General features: G+C 38.3%; 1 protein-coding gene across 2 annotated transcripts; it reads left to right on the top strand.

The window, feature by feature from the left end:
- Positions 1-356: 356 nt before the first annotated feature.
- LOC106884480 (uncharacterized) lies at positions 357-20,127 on the top strand. Of its 2 annotated transcripts, XM_014935882.3 has the most exons (9): positions 357-488; positions 3,800-3,939; positions 9,184-9,277; positions 10,765-10,840; positions 13,160-13,282; positions 13,812-13,919; positions 16,303-16,479; positions 17,923-18,085; positions 18,405-20,127. In XM_014935882.3, exons 2-9 carry the CDS (start codon positions 3,816-3,818, stop codon positions 18,953-18,955), a joined length of 1,416 nt encoding a protein of 471 aa, XP_014791368.1. In that variant the 5' UTR covers positions 357-488; positions 3,800-3,815; the 3' UTR covers positions 18,956-20,127. The 2 variants fall into 2 exon arrangements, with proteins under 2 accessions (XP_014791368.1, XP_052828191.1); XM_052972231.2 differs by lacking the exons at positions 9,184-9,277; positions 10,765-10,840.
- The last annotated feature ends 2,780 nt before the right edge of the window (positions 20,128-22,907 follow it).

Genomic DNA, 22,907 nt, shown 5'->3' with positions numbered 1-22,907 from the left:
CTATATTGGGAAGTATATATAATTTGTCATTATATAATTTTAGTAATATTTAATTCATATATTTATTTTATTTAAATTATTGCATTATTTTTTATTTTTTATTTATTTAAAAAAAAAATTATTTATATAGTCTATTCAAGTGCTTTAGAAATAAAATTGTGTGGTTATTTGATTCAGGAGTTAGGGGTTCAATACTTCATTTTACTAAATGTAAAATTACTTCAGTGCCAGTCTTATGGTTTTATTGGAAACTATATTTGAATAACTATTGTCCTTTTTAAAAACCATTTTTACTATTCTAAGTGTCTCCTTAATAATATCTATATATAAAACACACAGCCATCTCTACATCTGTCGGCAGAAATCAAAAGCGAGAAGTAAATTAATAAAATCAGGGGCAGATAATTTTAGCGCCAATTAGAAATATTTCCCTCAAACTTTAGTCGCGCTCCGGTTGTGACTTGTTTACTACTGTATGGTTTTTGTTGGTATGTTTATATATTTAATTAACTGCTTTATTTTCTAATTATTTCAGACATGAGTATCAATGTTAATTAATGTTTTTTTTAATGTAAATATTTCGAATATATTGTTTTATGTCTTCTTTTATAGTTCGATTCATGTCCCGTCGTAATAACTTCAGTTTTTATGTCCCCGTTACTTGTCTTCCGCTTTTTTTATGTTAATAATGAATAATGTCACAGTTTATTTAATGCTGTATGATGATATTTAACAAGTTATTGAATTGTAAACTTCTTTTTATCTGGGTAAAAGCGAAAACAAAACAATTACCTCAAACATTTTACCAATATAATCGTTGTGTACATCATATAAAAAGGGCAGAGGTAAAGAATACGATACCACCGGTTTTCGGCGTAACCCTAACTCTAATCCTATTCATAACCTTAAACCCTAACCCCTAATTCTAATCCTAACCCTAACTACCCTGTGTGCGTATTCTTTACCTTAGTCCTGAAAAGGTGTTTGTGCCAAATTTCTTTCAGGAAATCTGCATTATTTAGAAACTTAGGACGGCGAACTGGCAGAATCGGTAGCGCGTCGGACAAAATGCTTAGCGGCATATCATCCGTCTTTACATTCTAAGTTAAAACTCCGTTGAGGTCGACTTTGCCCTTCACAATTTCGGTGTTGATAAAATAAGTACCAGTTGGATACTGGGGTCGATGTAATCGACTTACCCACCTTCCCCAGAACTCCAAGCTTGGAAAGAATAATATACTTATGAATTCAAGCGCTGCCGTGGTTGTGTGATAAGAAGCTTGCTTCCCAACCACATGGTTCCGGGTTCAGTCCCACTGAGTGGCAACTTGGACAAGTGTCTTCCACTGTAGCATGGGGCCGACCAGGGCCTTGTTAGTAGATTTGCTTGACAGAATCTGAAAAAAAAGCCCGTCGTATACGTGTCGGTTCTTGTCTCCCACTACCGCTTGATAACCGATGTTGGTGTGTTTACGTCTCCGCAATCTAGCAAAAGTGACTGATAGAATAAAAGATAAAGTCCTGGGGTCAATTCATTCGACTAAAATTCCTCGAAGCGGTGCCCGGGCCTAGTCGCAATTTAATGACGGAAACAAAAAAAAAAAAAAAAATCATAAAAAGATGACCAAGTCCGTTGGGGAGGGTTTCGGATCGTTCTCCATCCCTTTTGCCCCGACTTCTTATCACTGTTTTCCTAACTTGGGACATTTTTCATTTTTTTTCATTTTTTCTTCTTTGAAATAATTCCCAGCAAAATTTGGTAATTTTTCAGATTAACACCCGCATGATTTTCACTAGGGTGTTAGTGTTAGGGTTTTAGGGTCAGGGTTAGGATTACGGATTAGGGTTAGTGTTAGGGTTACAATTTTAGGTCAGGGTTAGGGTTTAGGGTTAATGTTAGAGTTAGGGTTAGGTAATCATGCGAGTGTTAATCTGAAAAATTACCCAAAATTTTATCTAAAGATATACACTTTTTCAGAACTCTGAAAACAAAGTCAAATATAGCGAGAGCCACCAATCTGCAGTTAATCTAATGATTCTATGGATTTTCGTAGTTAATCATCAAAGTTTTCTTAGGTCACTTTATATTAAATACCTGAGACTCTACGATAAGAATGTATTTATATGTGTAAAACTACGATATGTATATATTTCTGCTGTTGTCCATGTAGTGGTATCAATAATAATACATGATATGGTAAATTGATTTTGGGATCCTTCTTTGGAAACCATAAATCTTGAAAGTGTCAAATGTGATTAAGCATTCCATACCAGTGGTAGTTTTTTAGTGTCTGTAGACTACTAAGAAGAGTCGCCCAAGACACTAAAAACCTCAAGTGGTTTAGAAAATTACTATTTTAAAATGTCAAAACGTGAGATATTCAGTAACAGTACTTTTTAGTAAAGATTGTTTGCCAACATAACATGGCAGTCCTGGCTTAGGATGAATGTTGTTGTAATTTAGCCCCAGGAGATATCGTCTCCCGCTGGCTATACGACACGATCTGTATCCTTATATTTTCGAACAAGGGAATCTATCACCCCAACTCATCTCAAAACAATATCTGTGCATTCAGCATGTTATGGAAATCGTAATACACAGATATAAGGACACAGATCATGTCGTGTAGCCAGCTGGAGACGATGTCTCCTGAGGCTAAATTACAGCAACATTTGTCCTAGACTGGGACTGCCATCTTATGTTGGCAAACAATCTTTACTCAAGTGGTTTGTAAACCAATTTCTTCCTTTCTGCATTTAGTAGTTTTAAATTGAGAGTCAGACCCTTGCAATCTGATCTCAGTTGTTTAAGAGGTTGCAGTGACCAGTAAGCTATAGGTTTTACATTGGAGTGGCCTTCTAGGTGACTTGTCTTACCGGGCTGGTGAGCTTCACATACCCTGGAGTTGCTGGAAGGGTATCAAAGAGGGCCTCTTTGATTTGCTGTTGAGGTTAACTACAGTGGGGTCTTTTCCTCTCCCAAGGCACTCAAAAGGCAGTGAAGGTTTGTACTTGGAATTCCTTCCATAACATGCTGATTAACCCATTACTGGGACCCTAACAGGTGCTACTATTTTGGGTCAGAGTAGACTAGTGAACAATAATGACCAAGAGGGGGTTCCTCCTCAAAAGCCTGGATCTCCAGAACCAGGGCTCCACTACCAGATACCTTTTAAAGTCATACTCAAGTCATATCACATTGCTAATTAAATGCCAGAGGTGTATATTCCGGGTGTGCTAGCTATGTGCTGGACACCCATTGGAAATGACAAATTCATTATAAATGTTAACCTTATTCATTAATTTAATCACAAACCTTAATGGAAAGCTTTTGTTATACCCCTGCTTGAAGTTTTGTGGCATTGGGTGTGGCAGCATACCCAATGCATACAACCACCACACGCCACTGTTAAATACACAGCTTAAGTTTCAAGTAATTGTTTTTTTTAAATAATTAAAAACTTTGAAGTAAAAACTTTTTAGTAAAATAACTTTCTTTTAATTTATTGTTGTATTTAACTGGTCTTTTGAAAGTAACTTAGAAACTACATAAAGCCTGAATTACAAGTTGACCTCACTAGTGCTGGTACCATGCAGAAAAGAACCCAGTACATTCTGTAAACTGGTTAACATTAGTGAGGGTCCCTGCTGTAAAAACTATAATGAATTAGACTTTAGAGTTGAACATAGTCCTCAGGCTTGTTGGAGCCAGTTAAACTATCCAATCTATGCCAGCAAGGAATACATGCATTACATGATGATGATGATGATATGTGTTTCTGTCTGTGTACCATTGCAGCTGTTGAGGAACCAAAATGGAATCGATTGGCTTGGAGATGGATGATATCTTTGGAACTACTGAGGAGCAGGGAGCTGAAAATGAGGACATAGGAGCTTTACAGAATGATGCGGAGGAAGAGACTGCTAATGCAGAAGATGGTAATTAGAGATTCTTATAATTATTCTTAATACTTGTGTTCTCATATTATCATTAAACAATGAACGTGCTAATAGATGTACACACACATTATACATACACAATCTATATCTATCTATCTATCTATCTCTACTGACGGACGTGCTGTCACATCGGCTGCAGAGGTAAACCTTTATTTGACCTTTTATTGCCCACATTTGTTTAAAATTTTTTTATGTAATCTGTGCGAAGCACCCAAGCTTCATTTGTGTATTTTCCGAAGGGAGGAATTGGCCCCTAGGGGCAGTTCCAGCCCCGTCAAAATATACTGCAATCTCCTGGATCTCTGGCTAGATGACATACTGCTGTTACTTCTAAGGAATCTCGTATTCATGCATGACAACACTCTCTCCCACTCTGTTAGGATCACCCCATTCATTCCTAGGGTCTTACAGCATACAAGTGAAAGGTTGATGGTGTTGCCGCTAGCATATCCAGATCTCAACCCTATCAAAAATCTTTGGTCTATCATTAAACAAGATGCTTATGCTGATGGATGCCAATTTACATCAAAAGATGTCTTATGGGCGACCATCAAAGCTGCATTAGAGGCAGTCCAAGAAGATCACATGTAATTACACATTACATGTGATCTTCTTCTAGCACATTAACAGTCCACCTAGTGGTCTCCTTTATATATACATATATACATACATATATATGGCGACAAAGGGACTCTCACTCAGAGTAAAAGGCAGACTGTATGACGCATGCGTACGAACAGCCATGCTACATGGCAGTGAAACATGGGCTGTAACTGCTGAGGACATACGTAAGCTCGCAAGGAATGAAGCCAGTATGCTCCGTTGGATGTGTAATGTCAATGTGAATACCCGTCAGAGTGTAAGTATCTTGAGAGAAAAGCTGAACATTAGAAGCATCAGTTGTGGTGTGCAAGAGAGACGATTGCGCTGGTATGGACATGTGGTGAGAATGGATGAGGATAGCTGCGTGAAAAAGTGCCACACCCTAACAGTTGAGGGAACCCGTGGAAGAGGTAGGCCCAGGAAGACCTGGGCTGAGGTGGTGAGGCAAGACCTTCGTACATTGGGCCTCACCGAGGCGATGACTACTGACCGAGACCTTTGGAAATGTGCTGTGCGTGAGAAGACCCGGCAAGCCAAGTAAGATCGTTGCCAGTGCCCCTGGACTGGCTCTTGTGCGGGTGGCACATGAGATGCACCATTTTGAGCGTGGCTGTTGCCAGTACCGCCTGACTGGCTCCCGTAGGATTTTCGAGTGAGATCGTTGCCAGTGCCCCTGGACTGGCTCATGTGCGGGCGACACATGAAATCTTTCGAGTGAGATCGTTGCCAGTGCCCCTGAACTGGCTCTTGTGCGGGGCCGTCGTAGGATTTTCGAGCGAGATTGTTGCCGGTGCCCCTGGACTGGCTCTTGTGCGGGTGACACATGAGGTTTTTCGAACGAGATGAGCGTGGCCGTTGCCAGTACCGCCTGACTGGCCTTCGTGCGGGTGACACGTAAAAGCACCCACTACACTCTCTGAGTGGTTGGCGTTAGGAAGGGCATCCAGCTGTAGAAACTCTGCCAAATTAGATTGGAGCCTGGTGTTGCCATCCGGTTTCACCAGTCCTCAGTCAAATCGTCCAACCCATGCTAGCATGGAAAGCGGACGTTAAACGATGATGATGATGATGATGATGATGATATATGTATCTTAATAAAAATATACACACTCATATTTTTCCTGTATGCATCACCATGCCGATGTATACCCACTGACCCACCCACTTGGAAAATATATATATATATATATATATATATATATATATATACGCACATACACATATTTGTGAGTGTCAACATATTTGCTGTCATTATTGCCAACCATTGTTCTCTGGTCAGTTTGCATCTTCATCCCTGATCAAGCAGACCAATGATCAGAGATATTCTGACTGTGACCCATTCAATTTTCTTCTCCGAGCATACTACATTTTCTATTGTATCCGAGTTTTTAAAGACAGGCTATCATTTGAGGAAGATTTAGTTGTTTTTTCTTAGCAGAACCAGTTATCACAGAGGCTCATTTCATTGACCGGTTTTGGTACTGGTTTTTCAGCTTATTGAGGGTAGGGTTGGCAGAGTTACTTCCCTTACTCAACCGCTTAAATCACTGACAGCTGTTTTGTTGGTTTCTTTCGAATATAACATAACAATATATATTTCTGGTATATTTATTTCATCATCTAAGAAGAAATGTAAAACTATTTTATTCCATTGCTGAATTCCAGATTAAGAATTTAAAACAATAACGTTTGATGTAATAGCAGTTTCTAAAGGTGTCTCAAAACCGTAAATTTTATGGGAATATGTAATTGATTTAATTAACTCCTAATATTTGATTGATACTTAATTCTATCGAGCAACACAACCTGATGTATTAGCAATTCGTAAGAATGTCCCAAGACCATAAATTCTGTGGAACTGTATAAACAATTTGTCTTGGGTACGGTCTTAAATTGCATCCCTGGTTTGGAACTTGTAGGGTTTTGAGGGGTGTGGAACTACCTCTTAACTTCTGTTGTTCCCTGGTCTACTCTGTCAGGGTGTCAGCTATGGGGTAACTGACATATAACTACCTGAGCCAGAGCGCATTGAAATCATGAGATGCTGCTTTGTGGATGTGAACTATTTCATCAAATGAATCTTATTGAATCAATGGCGAACATCCAGAGATGCTGAGCAGATGAACAGACAAGAAATTGTCAACAGCCAGGATCAACCAGTTCAGTTAGCAAACCACTGCTGTCATCTGTGGTTGTAGAGTGCACAGATGTATTATTTCAGCTAATGAAAGAACAATGTTGCTAAAACCTAGTTCAGATATTCATGCTTCATTGCTCAATTGGGACATCTTGTAACATGGAGGTGTTGCACAGATCTTGGTAAGTCAGCCAACCAGATGATGATGATGATAATAATTTAATCTGATCCCCAGTATGTTATTAGTTCTTATTCTGAACAGCACAATGAAACAATAATGAATTTTTTGAGTGTTCCAAGGCCACAAGTTTTGTAGGAAGGAGTAATCAACTTAATCAATTTAATTGGACTTGTTATTTCACTGCTAACTAATTTATATGAAGCAACATAATCTGATGTAATTAGTTGATGTAATTAGCCTTTTGTTGTCATGTTTCCAATGAAATACTCTTCTTATAAATATTTTAAATAATTTTGAAAAGAATCAAGAATTTGGAGAGATTTTGTAAACTAATGAAACACTGGTAGGTTGATATCATAGGACCAGAGGTTGTCTCGGATTGGAATCAGAGGTAAAGGCTTTCTTAACATGAGTTCGTATCTGATTTCAGGTAGATAAGTGTTATAGTACCAGAGGTGGTCACAAAAAAGATTGGCTTCTCACAACCAGTGCTGTAAACAGTGTCATGAAACCAAAACTGGTTTTATAGAACTAAAGAAAGTCTCAGTTGATTATCATTGATCTAGATGTGGTCTGAGTTTGGTATTCTAGGACCAGAGGTTGTCACAAGTGGGTTGGTACCTGGTCAAGTAGGTTAATGTCAAACACCCAGAGTTAATTAAAGACACAGGTGGTCTCAGAGGTAGGTTAGTATCAGAACTGTATATAATTTCAGATAGGTTGGTTTCAGAACCAGAGACTGTCCAATGTGGATTGGTATCTGATTTCAGGCAAGTTAGTCATTAAACTAGAAGTTGTCTCAAGTGGGTTGGTATCAAAACTGAAAGCTGTCCTATGTAGCTTGATATTTGGTCTCAAGCAAATTGGTTATAGAACCAGAGGTGGTCACAGAAGGGTTGGTACAACAGAACCAATGGTTCTACTTTGGCATCATAGAACCAAAGTCTCAAGATGATATTAAAGAACTATAGGTGGTCTCTCAGTTTATTATCACAAATCCAGATGTGGTCTAAGATGGGTAATATAAAACCAGTGGTTGTCACAGGTGGGTTTGCATCTGCTTTTAGGCTGGACAATGTCACTCAAGCAGAGGCAATCACAGACAGGTTGGTATAATAGAAACACAAATGGTCTCAGATGCCACAGACATGAGGGTAGTCTTTGGATCTATAATACTAAAGTTGGTATTGTGGAATCAGAAGTGTTCTTATGTAGGTTGATATTGCGAAGAATAAAAACCAAGAACTCTGCAACAACATGAAAACATAAACCCATCCAGCCATTTTCTCCACTCACTATTCCTGGAAGGGTCTTTGGGGTGCCCACTCCATTGGGTCCTATCAGATGCAGCTGCCATGTTATTTTCCAGCTGGATTTCCAAGTGTAACCAACCAAGATTATAGATATTATCTTGCCATTTTGTACTTAGTCAATCCCTAGGTCTCTTACTGGTTGGATCAGCTTGAAGAATCTGTCTTGCAATTCTTCCCTGTAACATTCTAATCTCTTGTCTGTGGTACTGGAGCTGTGACTTCTCAGTTCAGTGAAGCAGCAATTCAACCTGAAGAGACTTCCTGATCTCTGAGCTACACACCCTGTCGAATAATGTTACTCCAGAGATTCTTTGGAGGAATCCATTTTGGACTCTTGTATTCATGATCTATGTGGTAAGAAGCTTGCTTCCCAACCACTTGGTTCTGGGTTCAGTTCCACTGTTTGGCACCTTGGGCAAGTGTCTTCTACTATAGCCTCAGGCTGACCAAAGACTTATGAGTGGATTTGGTAGATGGAAACTGAGAGGAGCCCATCGTGTGTGTATATATATATATATATATACATATATATATATATATACACACACGTGTCTTTGTACCTGTGTTCTCCCACTGCTTGACAACTGGTGTAGGTGTGTTTATGTCCTCATAACATAGCAATTTGGCAAAAAGAGACCGATAGAATAAGTACTAGGCTTAAAAAAGAATAAGTCCTGGGGTCGATTTGTTTAGTTAAAGCCCTTCAAGGCAGTGCCCCAGCATGGCTGCAGTCAAATAACCGAAACAAATAAAGGAGTTAAAGATTCTCTGTTGATCATTCTCCAACATTCCTGGCTGTAGATGAGGACAGACACGAAAATTAAACTGAAGATTGCAAGTTTGGCATTTTTTTCACCAACCTCTTGTCTTCTGAGGATTGCATATTGGTGCTTGCACTCGACTGTGCCAGCTCCTGCAATTCTAGCATCCAATTCAACCTCTTATTAAAAAAAGAAAATGTTATTGGTTTGTTTTATATCCATTTTTAGAAAATACTTTTGATGCTAACATCAACAAGAAACTTGCAAAAGGTGCTTCTAAGAAAGTTGTTCGAAATCCTCGGCCTAAACTGAATGATGTTCGGTGAGTTTAAACGGTTTTTTTGCAACTTTTCAAAAATGTTAATTATGGTAAAAGATTAATGGAATATTTTATTTGTTTATTTTGTGGGTGTTTCAATAAATGATTTACATGAGTGCTTCTGAAACTCTCAGTTTTTTAAAATCCATTATAAGCAGTAGTAGCAATATTAGTTCAAAATATCAGTCTGTGTATCATACTCAAAGCAGACACATCATTGAAAGCCTTATCATACATTTACATATCTCTTGACTTTTATTTGTTTCAGTCAAGAGATTGTAGAAATACTGGAGCAGTGTTTTGAAGGGTTAGGGTTAGGGTTAGACAAATCGACCCCAGTATTTTAACTTTTTTTAAACTCTAACACTTTTTCAACAACCTTTTGCTATGATTCAGTGTCCTTCCTCACACACTCTTATTTTTAATGTATGTACATGTATTAGGCCGGAATAATTGAGTTCTGAGAACTTCTTTGACACTGGTGTCCACTGTCCACAGCATCACTCTACTATAATCAGATTTTATAAGCAGAGATGGTATATATTTGGTTTTGTTTATTAACTTATTCTCATTCTGAAGTCTGTCACTATTATTATTGATGTTGTTGTTGTTGTTGTTGTGATTGTGGCTGGCAGGTGGGTTTATTTTAATATTACATTAAATTTTTTTTTTTTAAGATTATAATTTAATAGGAGACAAGGACTTATATACTGTACAGATACATTTTTTGTCCCTTCTCCCTACCATCGTACCACTTCTTTTGTGCCTACTATCCATGTAAAATTTCCCCTCCCCCTCCTCCAGGGGATGATACCACCCAGTTAGAGAAACACTGATCTACAGGAAGTTGTTGCTTAGCCCCCAGGTCAGCCCTGATCCTGCTGACCTGTTATTAAAGGTGTTCCACTTGTAACTGTGAAGAATCTTTTGGTTTTTTTTTCCCTTCAGTTTAAGTGAGTCTACATTATGTATGTCTACTTGTCAATCTGTCTAACTCTCTATCAATCTGTCAGTCTACCGACTTATCAATCTATCTATCTGTCTCTCTGTTTATCCATCCATCCATCCATTCATTAATCTGTGTTGAGTTAGTAACTTCACAAAAAGTGATACTGTCAAATATATGATGCTGTCAAAACAACAATATATGATGTCATTGACCTAGACAATTAGAAAAAAAGAAAAACTAAAGAAGGAACCTTTGTGTGGTCACTCAATCAGCTATAAATAGCCAAATATCTTTGAAGTCACTCTGCCATTTCAAAAATGGAAGGCCATGCTAAATAATGTATTCCTTCATGGCAACATACCACTAAAAAGGTGGGATGGTCATGAATTGGTTGTCTTTGGTTATAGGTCTGTTCATTTATGAGTAACTTGATGTTAAAACATCTAGAGTCTCTGCAGATTTGGGTTTTAATAAACAACAACAACATCAATCATGTAAACTAGAACATTCTAAAACCAGGTTAAACTTCTTACTTTTGAAGACTGAGTGGTGAAAGAGGAATTGCACTATTACCAAAACTCTTTAAGGATGTGACATTCAAAGGAAACGGTTACGAGGTAAATGCAGTGTTTTTTTTTTTGTTTTCACCCCACTTTTTTTTTTACCATTTATTTTCATTTTCTTCAAGATTCTTGGGTCAAATACCTTTTAGTATTTACTCTGGTGTTTTACATTCAGAGTTCAAATCCTGTTGAGATCAGCTTTGTCTTTTAACCTTCTGGGGTCGATGAAATATTGTACTGGTTTATATTTAGTTGGCTAACCTTTCCTTGTAAATTTCTGGCCTTGTACCTTTCTGGTGTTGATAAAATACACTCTGTAAAGTGGTTGGTGTTAGGAAGAAGGGTGTTTTGTTGTGGAAACTGTGCTGAAACTGGAAAATACAATTGTTCTGTGGTCCTTCAGTATTTCAGAAAAAGAACTGAGCTACACTGTGACGCCCATCCAACCCAAACAACTAAGGAAAGCTGGTATAAACTGATGATGATGATGATGATGATATATGTATTTAGTCATGGCTGTGTGGTTAAGATGTTCACTTCCCAACCATGTAGTTTCTGGTTTAATCCCACTGCATGGCACCTTGGGCAAGTGCCTGCTATGACAGCCCCAAGTCAATCAAAGCATTGTGAGTGGATTTGGTAGACAAACTGAAATAAGTCTCTCCATCTTTTATTTCTCCTCATCTAGCCTTTCTCTAGTAAGAGCATAAGCTCAAAACATTAACCCTTTAGCATTCAGATGTTTCTGTCAAATCTAATGCTTATTTATTCACATTGTTTTGTATTAATCCTTGCATTACTTTGTAGCCTCTAGATTTCAATGGTGTGTCTGTATATTTTTAGAGTGACTTCATTGGGTAAATGTAAGAGGCTGGATCTAGACAGCTTGATCATAAAACAGGTAGAATATTTGGGTCGGATATGCTGAGTTTAAATGCTAAAGGGTTAAAAGCTTTTTCCATTTTTCCTCAGTATCAACCTAATGCACCTTCTTTATTGTCCTTTCTCCTTGTCTCTGCATTTTCTTTATTCTTGAACTATATATATATATGTGGCACATAAGATGTACCATCCTGAGCGTGACCGTTGCCAGTACCGCCTGACTGGCCTTGTAGGGTTTTCGAGCGAGATCGTTGCCAGTGCCCCTGGACTGGCTCTTGTGCGGGTGGCACATAAAAGACACCATTTCGAGCGTGGCCGTTTTCGTGCGGGTGACACGTAAAAGCACCCACTACACTCTCTGAGTGGTTGGCGTTAGGAAGGGCATCCAGCTGTAGAAACTCTGCCAAATTAGATTGGAGCCTGGTGTAGCCATCCGGTTGCACCAGTCCTCAGTCAAATCGTCCAACCCATGCTAGCATGGAAAGCGGACGTTAAACGATGATGATGATGATGATGATATATATGCATGTATGTATTATTTCTACTCTAGGCACAAGGCCTTGAAAATTTTTGGGGAAGGGGGCTAATCGATTACATCGACTGCAGTGCGTAACTGGTACTTATTTAATTGATCCCGAAAGGATGAAAGGCTAAGTTGACCTTGGCAGAATTTGAACTCAGGACGTAGTGGCAGACGAAATACCGTCAAGCATTTTGCCCGCCATGCTAACGATTCTGTCAGCTCGCCTTTATATACAGTATGTATGTATATATATATATATCTCAGGGGTTCTCAACCGTTTTTTATCTATGGACTCCTTTGATTGCTATTTTATTCTGATGGACCCCCATCATCATTCATTGTTTAAAAACTAGTTTTATAGAAACTTCTTCCAAAATTCCCTTTATGTTTTCTCACACATTAACTTTTGTAGGTTGAACTGTGTAAAACGTTGGAGAAAGAGTCTTAGCTGTTCCTTGCAATACATACCAACGCACAAATCTAAAGCAAAATTTTTTCAGATGTCCTTAAAATAGTATTGTGGATCTCCAACTTACTTTTTTGATGTATGAACCCCCAAAAATCTTATATGGACCCTGTTTATGTAAATTTTTATCATTCACTTGAATTACTTGTATTCATTATATTTTCCCCTGAAAGACATAAAAGGCTAAGATGTCCATGATATGATTTGAAATCAGAACCATGAGTTAGACTAGCTAAGTAAAGGGTTATATTTAAAACTTTTCAAGGCGGCAAGCTAGCAGATGCGTTAGCATGCCGGGCAAAATGTTTAGCGGTATTTCATCTGTCTTTACTTTCTGAGTTCAAATTTCCCACGGTCGACTTTGCCTTTCATCCTTTCAGGGTCGGTAAATTATGTACTAGTTGCGTACTGGGGTCGATCCCCCAAAATTTCAGGCTTTATGCCTAGAGTAGGAAAGAATATTTTTAATATTTCTTTTTTTTTTTTTTTTTTTTTCCCCCAGGCAAAAGATCTTGACAAAACTCTGAAGATTTTGGAACACTGGGCTCACAGACTTTTTCCACCGATGATGTTTTCTGATTGTCTTCAGCGTATTGAAAAACTTGGGACTAAAAAAAGTGTTCAAGTTAGTGTTCTTGATTCTAACTCTGTCTTGTTCTAATTTTGGGTTCAATTTTTATTTCTGTTATGCTGGTCATAATACAGTATAAGTGTGGCTATGGTTAAAGAGAAAACATCTGCCATATTATATATATCTACACACATGCTAATATTGAACGGTGAGAATGACTGCTCAGCATCACTTTGACAGATAAATATTCTTTATTTGTGGTATTTTCATTCAAAATCTAGAGAGCATCAGCATCTCCTTGTTGTACGCTTAAAGAATTGTGAATATGTTTTCACACAAAACCATTGGTTGTCTTGTTAATCCACAAATAAGGTATGTATATGTATATATACATGCACACACCCATTCCAGTATGGAAAACATGTTAAATGATGATATGTATATATATATATATATATATATATATATATATATATACACACACACACACACACATATATATATATGTCATATAACACGTGTAAATGTGCACCTATACCTTATGTATTTTTCTCATTCTCTCCCTACTTTTCTTGTCTTGCAGTCATGTATTAAACGCATCCGACTTGACATGCCGGTGCTGGATGATGACTTTGTCTCAAACCAAGTCGATGATGACGATGACGGTAACCCAAACAATACTACAAATGCGGTAAGAGTTTGTGTGGGGACATCACAGCCAGTGTCTGTATAAAAGAGGCCAGAATCATGTGATCTGATAGTCCTGGCAGCTGAAGTAGTGGTGATTGTCTGCCACTGGCAATAGCCTCGATGTGCTTTTATGCACCAAATAACCAAAGAATTTTTCTTTCTTGGCAAATATTACAATATTTGTGTGTTCTAATGCAGCATTCACTTTTAAGTGGTGAATGTGTGTATATATTATAAACCTACCTATAGACACACACACAAACATGTAAACTACATTACATTTAAAATTCTATCTTACAGTTAACTAAATTAGCATAGAATGATGATTTCATTTTTTTTTTATAATTAAGATCTAAACTGTTAATATATGAATGCGAAAGGGATAGTTGAATAACTGTAAACCTACTTTTGGGCCACCCTGTAGATATAATACATCTTCATTGTTCATTTTTTTTAATATACTCTGTGATTAATACACCAAAAATAATTGGTATTCTATGTTGGATTTACAAATTCTCCTGTCACAAGGAATAAAACAACATATGTGGATTGCTATTGTACCAACCAGACAATTTAGTTAGCTGGTTTCTATTCCCACTAAGTGCTTAAAGAGGTATTCATCTGGGTTTATTCAATCCCTATTTTCCTCCTGGGGCATGTAAAATGCATTATCCATATGTGGTCGATGCCAGTGCCCCCTGACAGGCTCCATGCCGGTGGCACACAAAAAGCACCATCTGAATGTGGTCGATGCCAGGTCTGCCTGACTGGCTCCCATGCTGGTGGCATGTAAAAAGCACCATCCAAACATGATCGATGCCAGGCCCGCCTGACTGGCTCCTGTGCCAGTGGCACATAAAAAGCAACCCCTAGACTCTTGGGGTGGTTGGCATTAGGAAGGGCATCCAGCTGTAGAAACATTGCCCAACCAGAATGGAGCCTGGTGCAGCCGCTGGCTTTCCAGACCTCAGTCAAATCGTCCAACTCATGATGATGATGCTGAGGTCTGGAGAGCCAGTGGCTACACCAGGCTCCAATCTGATCTGGCAATGTTTCTACAGCTGGATGTCCTTCCTAATGCCAACCACTCCAAGAGTGTAGTGGGTGCTTTTTGCATGTCACCAGCACGTTTTCTTTCCTTTTTTGAGTGTCCGATAACACAGTACTTATTCCACATCCTTGCGTTGGTTTTTCTTGCTTGTTCTTGTTTAGATTGACTATATATATATATAATATATACACACAGTTGAAATTATAAGAATTCATAAACTTTTGGGTGAAAGTGAATTCAGTTTTGGAATAGTGGATCTTGAAGCACATAAAGTTATAAATAATAGCAAGTAACTATTGGGTTGAATACCCTTTTGGACAGAAAAAGTCAAAAGCTGCCTTGGTAGATTTGCAACCAGATATTTACATGCTATTCTATATATATATATATATATAGAAACTCTGCCAAATTAGATTGGAGCCTGGTGTTGCCATCCGGTTTCACCAGTCCGCAGTCAAATCGTCCAACCCATGCTAGCATGGAAAGCGGACGTTAAACGATGATGATGTATATATATATATCCATACATACGTATACATGCATGCACATGTTTATATATACATCTTTAGGCACAGGTATGACTGTGTGTTTAAGAAGATCACTTTTGAATCACGTAGTTGGCAGTTCAGTCCTATTGTACGGAACCTTGGGCTTCTACCATAGCCCTAGACTAGCTAAAACTTTCTGAGTGGAATTGGTGGAGGGAAACTGAAAGAAGCCTATCTTGTATATGTGTGTGTGTTACTGTCTCATTTGAGTGTTGATCAAAATACTGTGCAGTTTTTGTTTTTGGGTCTTTGTGTTCTGAGTTCAAATCCAGTTGAGGTTGTCTTTACCCTTTATCCTTCCAGAGGTCAACAAAAAAGGGGCAAATTGGGTGAGCATTGAATGGATTGCCTTGTGACAGTTCTTCTGACTCTGTTCTCTGAGTTCAGCTTTATCTTTCATTCTTTTGTAGCTGTTCATGAAGGCCCAGCCCTGTTCTAGGCTCAGTTCTATTCTTTCTCTCTTTCTGTCTGTCTGTCTGTTTGTCTGGAGAAAATTTTCTTGAGCAGAACGGGTTTATTGAGGTTTAAAAAATGTCCACGATATGCTGTGTGTAATGGCAAGTCTAAAGCTAAATACAATACCCCTTAAATACTAGGCTTGATATAACTGACTATGCCCTTCCTTCATATTTGTGAGAAGCCTGTTTTAACACAGCTGTCTCCCCTATTCTTGAATATAGAAGGGCCCAGGAAACACTATGGGTTGTGCTCACTGTTCCTTCTGAACTATTTTTAACAGGTAAAACTATCTCTTATGCATCTCTATCTTTTGTTTATTTTTACAGATGCAAATGGATGAAGTAACTGCTGCTGAAGCTGCATGGAATGAAATGATGCGATCACCAAACAACAACAACAACAACAATAATAATAATGGTGTGTCCAGTACATCGTATCTTACGTCTCCTCCTTCAGGCTTTTCTACTCCATCAACCACCAACCATCCACCATCGCAAGTTACTGTAAGATTCTTTGTTTTAAACATTACATATTTACTACACTTTTTTTTTTTTTTTTACTCTTATACATGTTTCATCATTTACATCCATTTTCTATGCTGGTATGGATTGGATGGCTTGAGTGGAGATGGTATGGCCAGGGGTTGCCCCAAGTGCATGACCAGGCTGGAGCATTTCCCAAGCATGACTAACTGAGACTACAGATATCATCCAACTATCTCATTCAGGGTCTCCTGCCAGTCAGCTCGGTTTGAAGACTCTGTCATGTGATTCTTTTCCTATGGCATTCTATTCACATGTCTCTTGTACAGGAGCTGTGATCTCTCAATGCAGAGAAGCACTGGCTTGATCTGGAGAGATTTCCTGATCATTAAGCTACACAACCTGCCAAGTAACATTGCTCCATAGATCCTTCAGAGGCACTGCATTTCATTGACTTGTGTTTGTGAGTGTGCCTATTGTTAATGACACAGGCATTTATGGTACAGCATCCACTTCATTGTTAGGCTATAAAAAAGAGAGTAAGTTGCACCTTCTGCCTGTAGACTGGGATGGCATCTTGGGCAAGTGATGGTAACCTCATAGCATCCTGTGCCAGGAATAGAGTAGCGACAGCAGCAGGATGATGAATAACCAACAAGGTGGAGGAGTCCTAGGCCAACTGCTTATAATTCCCCAACATTTTCTTCAAAAAATGAAATTGCACGAAGATCAACGGCTTGAAGGCTGCTGTGGCCAAGCAGAAGATCTGAACCATCAGACAACAGTTGGGCATCAACTAGCAAGTGAGCTGTTACTATGGGGCAGCTTCATTGTTAACCATGCTTGTTGTACTCTTGTACTTCACTTGGTACTTTACATGGAGGCCCTGAGAGGCAGTCTGGTGGAGGATGACGCCAACTGCCTTACTCTTCATGCTAAAGCATGATGTCCAGAAAACTGTCTGGACAGAATAGTCAACATCAGCTTATGACAGACAGCCATCGCTGAATGACATAGGCATAAGTATGTCATGTCTCTGTGTTTTACACCATACTGCTTGACAACCGGTGTTGGTTTGTTTACTTCCCTGTAACACTTGCAGTTTAGCAAAATGACTGATAGAGTAACTCACAAACTTTAAAAAAAATACACGTACTGCAGTTGATTTTTTTTTTTACTAAATCCTTCAAAGTGGTGCCCCAGCATGGCCTGACAAACTGAACCAAGTAAAAGAATTACAGAAAGAATACTTTATTAATGACTGCTAATTAGGGTTAATTATTATTTTAATTTAATTTTTAATGTATTAGTAATTTAGAATATTTGTTTGTTTATTTTGTTTCACCAATCAACTCTCAGGCAATACAAACCTCAGTAAGGAGCAGTTACCAAGAGCAATGGAAAACGGTGAATTGCGGGAAAACAGGGTTTTTAACAAGTGTTTCTTTTAACAAATTATTTCAGGTTCTTTCTGTAGAAATGAAAGAAAAGATTGCCAGGAATAGACAACTTGCTCTGGAAAGAAGGGCTGCTAGATTAGCTGCTAACCAGAACACTCCCCAAAGACAGAATGCTCCCCAAAATGAGGAGATTAGATCTGGCAACCAGAAGACTTCCAACAACCAAAGTAATTACTTTATAAATTCTCAATGGTGTTGTCTCTATGTGTGTTATATGTACCTGCGTTGTTTGTGTGAGTGTGTGTATATATTTTAGTGTACACACACAACACACACACGTACATTTTTATTTGTGACCCTGTTTTTTTAATGTGTCTCTAGAGATTATATGGTATAAATGTCTGCTTGTGTGTAGGTATGGATGTATCTGTTTCTGTTTTCTCTCTCTTTCTCTCTTTCATATATATATATATTTATACTCACACATACACATATATATATAAGAACTGTGTATACAGTTTAAACAATTATTTTCTGTTTTTCTAGATTCTTCTTTCACTGGAACACCTATACCATCTGACCATTCTTTGGTAAACTCAAACAATCCAGACCATCTCCAAGAAGTCTCCACAAGGAAAACACTCTCCCAAGAAGATGGTGACAGTTTCCAAAAGACAGTTTCTGGTTTTAATGGCAAAACAGAACAAACACCTGGATTGTGTGAGGGTGTGACAGACGTGGATCAGTCAACTGTGGAAGAGAATGGTGTGTGTCGGAGTGTGACAGACATGGATCAGTCAACTGTGAAAGAGAATGATGTGTGTGAGGGTGTGACAGACATGGATCAGTCAACTGTAAAAGAGAATGATGTGTGTGATGGTGTGACAGGCATGGATCAGTCAACTGTGGAAGAGAATGATGTGTGTCAGGGTGTGACAGACGTGGATCAGTCAACTGTGAAAGAGAACAATGTACTCCAGGGTGTGACAGATATGGATCAGTCACCTGTGAAAGAGAATGATGTACTCCAGAGTGTAACAGACATGGATCAGTCAACTGTGAAAGAGAATGATGTGTGTCTGAGGGACAAATGCTGACTGTAAGAAAGCAGGCTAACTCAGATGAATCTGTACAAACTGAATTCCATCATCTTTCCATCTTGTTGCCTTGTCTGAATATTAAATCTCCATTAGAATTCCTCTGCAGAAACAGAAAAACAATTTTAATCCTTTTGTTACCAAATTCCTGTTTGTTTTTTTCTTTTTTGCTAATGAAGAATGTCATTAAGTTGGTGTTTCGTAAATAAATGAACATAAGTTTTGATGAAAGGTTTTAATTGAAATCACTTTAAAAAAGGAATTGTGTTTCATGGGACCTAGTTTTGATGGGTTTCAATTCAAAGGAGTTGAACCAGTGAGATTTGTTATTCATCTGGAACTAATAACAATACCATAAAACTGTAGGTGCTGGTGTGACTGTGTGTTAAGAAGTTTGTTTCCCATTCACATGTTTCCAGGTTCAGTTCCAGCTGAGTGACATCTTGGGCAAGTGTTTTCTACTGTAGCCTTGGGCTAACCAAATCCTTATGAATAGATTTGGTAGACGGAAACTGAAAGAAGCCTGTCATATATATATAATATATGAGGCACAAGCATACGCACATACATGAGTGTGTGTGCTTGTGTTTCCTTGTCTGGAAATGCTGTCCAAACAAGGAGAGGCAATGATTGTTGTAAATGATTGTCGTGGTCTTACAAGCTGTTATTTATTTCCAATATTCTGCGAGAAGACGTCTGGCCATGGAGAAATATCACCTTGATTGGAAACAGGTGAGGATTGACAACAGGAAGGGCATCCAGCTGTAGAAAATCTGCTTCAATAAATTCCATCCAACCCATGGAAGCACATGATAAAATGTGGCTGATGATGACTAAATAATTGTATAAGTAGTTCTGTTCTAGTTTTTTGCTGCAGTTTGTAAGCCATGGTAAATGATTCCTGCCATGTCTTTGGTGAAGATGGATCCTTATTCTTGTGTGGATGCGTTTTGATTCCATCCACTCCCCTCCCTGAAATGCTTATTTTACCTTTTTTTGTCTTTGAAATCCGTCTTCAAGTTTTAACACCCACCCTACTTTGTTTGTAATTTTTTTATTGTATATTTCTTTTCTCTTTTAAATTGATTTATGGTTCTTTGCTGCAAACATTAAAAAAAGAAGAAAAAAAAGAATTTTTAAAACTTAATGTTATTAAAGAAATATAAAATGTACTTTATTATTTTTTTATCTTTTACTTGTATATTATTTATGCGTATTTGTGTCTCCTTATCTTGACATCATGTGATAGTTGTAAATAAGTGTCACAGTGATGCAAACAGTGTCTTTGTTTCCAGTATTCTCCAGAAAAGATGCATGGGGAAATGTTATCTTGCTTGGAAACCAGTGAGGGTTGTTGACAGCAAGGGCATCCGGCTGTAGAAAATCTGATTCAAATAAACTTCTGATCTATGCAAGCATTGGAAAAGTGAACTTTAAATGATGACGACGACGACGACGATCGTCATCAGGTTGAGCTTGTTGCATGGATGGCCATGACTCATTCTCTCCTGTCCGTTCAGTCTGCTATTGCACTCAGTTGTTCTTTGCGAGTGCACTTAGAATCCTTGCACAGTTGCTTTTCTGTAAGTTGATGTGGTCTGCCAGCATCTGCAGAGCCATACTTCAGTTCCCAAAGAAGAGTGCCACTGATCTTACCCTTTGCTCTCCAGCAATATCCAGCAAATATAGTTCTTTCTCTGAAAGTGGTAAATTATCTTAGAGAAGTTCTTTCGTAGAGTGTTGTTTCCAGATGTCCAGAGCAGCTCAAAGCATTCATATATAAGTTCTGTCAATTTTCTTTTCAAACTGCTTTGTTAGAGTCCATGTTGTACATCCTTATAGCAGAACTGACTGCACAGCTGCCTGAAAGAAATTTCATTTTAAATTTAATGGAAGCTTAGATTTCCACATTGTTGATAATTCATTTAACGCTGTCCAGGTTTTGCCATTTTGGACATGAACATCACTTGCAGACGAATCCTACATTGCAATTTTATATCTAAGGTATGTGAATTAGTCAACATTTTGCAAGGATTTTCCAGATGTGAAGTTAATTTAGCTGCTCTGGTTGTACATCATATATTCTGTGTTGTCTGAGTTGTAGAGACCAACATCTTTAGCAGCATTTACAAGATTGTGCAAGAGAGACTGCATCCTTAACTTCATCTGGTAGTAGCATCACCTCATCAGCATAGTTTGTTTCTGTGATGGTCACAGTCAGAAAACATCTGCTTTTGCTGGTTAAAGAGTAAATCTTTTGTCCTTCATCTTGTCTACAGAGGTGCATAGCACATAATCTAGGCATAATGAATAGGTAGGGTGCCAAGATGTCATCCTGGATGACACCAGCCACTATGACAGAACTCTATGTCACCATCTGGAGAATGAATTTAATGACATCCAACGATAAGTTCCTTAACTAGAGAATCAGATTCTGATTTTTAAAACTATCAGATTGTCAGAGACTCGTCATCATTTAATGTCTGTTGTCCATGCTGGCATGGGTTGGACATCTCAGTAACTTGAAACATAAAGAAGACAGAACCCTGACAATGAACAATAGTTAACTATTTATATATGCTCTATTGTTCTGAAATCAGAAGAGGTGACTAATGAATGTACTTGTTAGAAATAGTAGGGAAATGTCCCTCAAACCATACCCTTTCATCTAAAATACAGAATTCAATGGACATTGTGATGTCTGACATACAATAAGCTGGAATGCCTTTGTTCCTAGATCTGTTATATCAATATGACCTGATGTTAAGTAACACCAACACTACTGCTACCATCACCAGAAACCCCATGTCCTTAAACGCTTTTAGTTGGGGTTGTACGAGCAAGATGTCATTTAGATTCACACAGTCTGATATATGGAGAGTTGGTGTGACACACTACCCTGTTTCAGATGGAGCTAAACAACAGCACCTGAGTCTTGGGAGCCTTTAGTTTGAGCTGCAAAAAAATTAACCACCTCAATCCCTCCAAAAAAATAATTAGTATACTTCTTTGTAAAGTGGTTGGTGTTTATGAGGACATCAAGGTGTAGAAACTTTGCTGAGGCAGACATTAAAGCATGATGCAATCTTTGGACCTGTGTGAATCCTGTGAAACAACCCAAACTATTTCAGCCTGAAACACAGGCGTTAAATGACGATGATGATGATGAACTCAGTGCTTCAGTGGTGGTCTAAATACTCTACTCAGTTTGACACGTGAAGCTAGACAACAATATCAACATTGTCTACCATAATTCCGAACTCTGAGTTGTTCCATGTAAATAACGGTGTACAGCAGTGAAGGCTGAGGGGTTTTGAAATTGTACTCATTGGAAATGCATCAAATTTCTTTTGCTGGATTTGAAGTCTTTTTCAGTTTTTCTTTTCTTTTTTTTTTTTAATCTTCTATTATGAACTGTTATGTAGCCTCCAAGTCAGTTCTAACTGCTCGAACCTGTGTATCAATGATACAAAGGGCTGCTGAAAAGTACCTGAATTTAAGGCTATTGTGAAAGACCTGGATGGAAGCCCAAAATTCTAAATTCTTTCACAGAGTTTAGAAAATTTGAAGGACTGCAGCAGTAAGCGTGTGAAACAGTGGAATGTATTGAATAAAATCATGATTAACTGATCCTCCTGTATTTTCCTTTATCCAAAGCCGTTATCTTCTTAGCACCCTTTATATAATTATTTGAAGGTCAAACATCTTTTGCTAGCCGTCCATCTTACAAGGGAGGTAACTCTCATTTTATTGGATTCATTCCCCTTGGTTTGCTCTGCGCGAACTAGCGGTTTGGTTGTTTGGCTCACTATCGTTATGTCGTGGGTTCAATTCGTGGACCAAGTAGTGCATCGTGTCCTTGAGCAAGGCACTTCATTTCACATTGTTTCAGTTCATTCAGCTGAGTGCTGTTGTAGCTCTCTTCCTTTGTTTTGCCACATTCTGGATGTGT

Source organism: Octopus bimaculoides, chromosome 12 (assembly GCF_046866305.1).
Source record: "Octopus bimaculoides isolate indiv1 chromosome 12, ASM4686630v1, whole genome shotgun sequence".
NCBI lineage: Eukaryota > Metazoa > Mollusca > Cephalopoda > Octopoda > Octopodidae > Octopus > Octopus bimaculoides.
The sequence above is the reverse complement of the archived record's forward strand: the minus strand, read 5'-3'. Positions and strand labels throughout refer to the sequence as shown.

Excerpts from the sequence above, each read along its gene's own strand:
- LOC106884480 (XM_014935882.3), top strand. The coding sequence starts at position 3,816 with ATGGAATCGATTGGCTTGGAGATGGATGATATCTTTGGAACTACTGAG. Across the intron at positions 13,283-13,811 it reads GGACTAAAAAAAGTGTTCAA|TCATGTATTAAACGCATCCG; the intron begins GTTAGTGTTCTT and ends CTTGTCTTGCAG. Across the intron at positions 16,480-17,922 it reads ATCCACCATCGCAAGTTACT|GTTCTTTCTGTAGAAATGAA; the intron begins GTAAGATTCTTT and ends AAATTATTTCAG.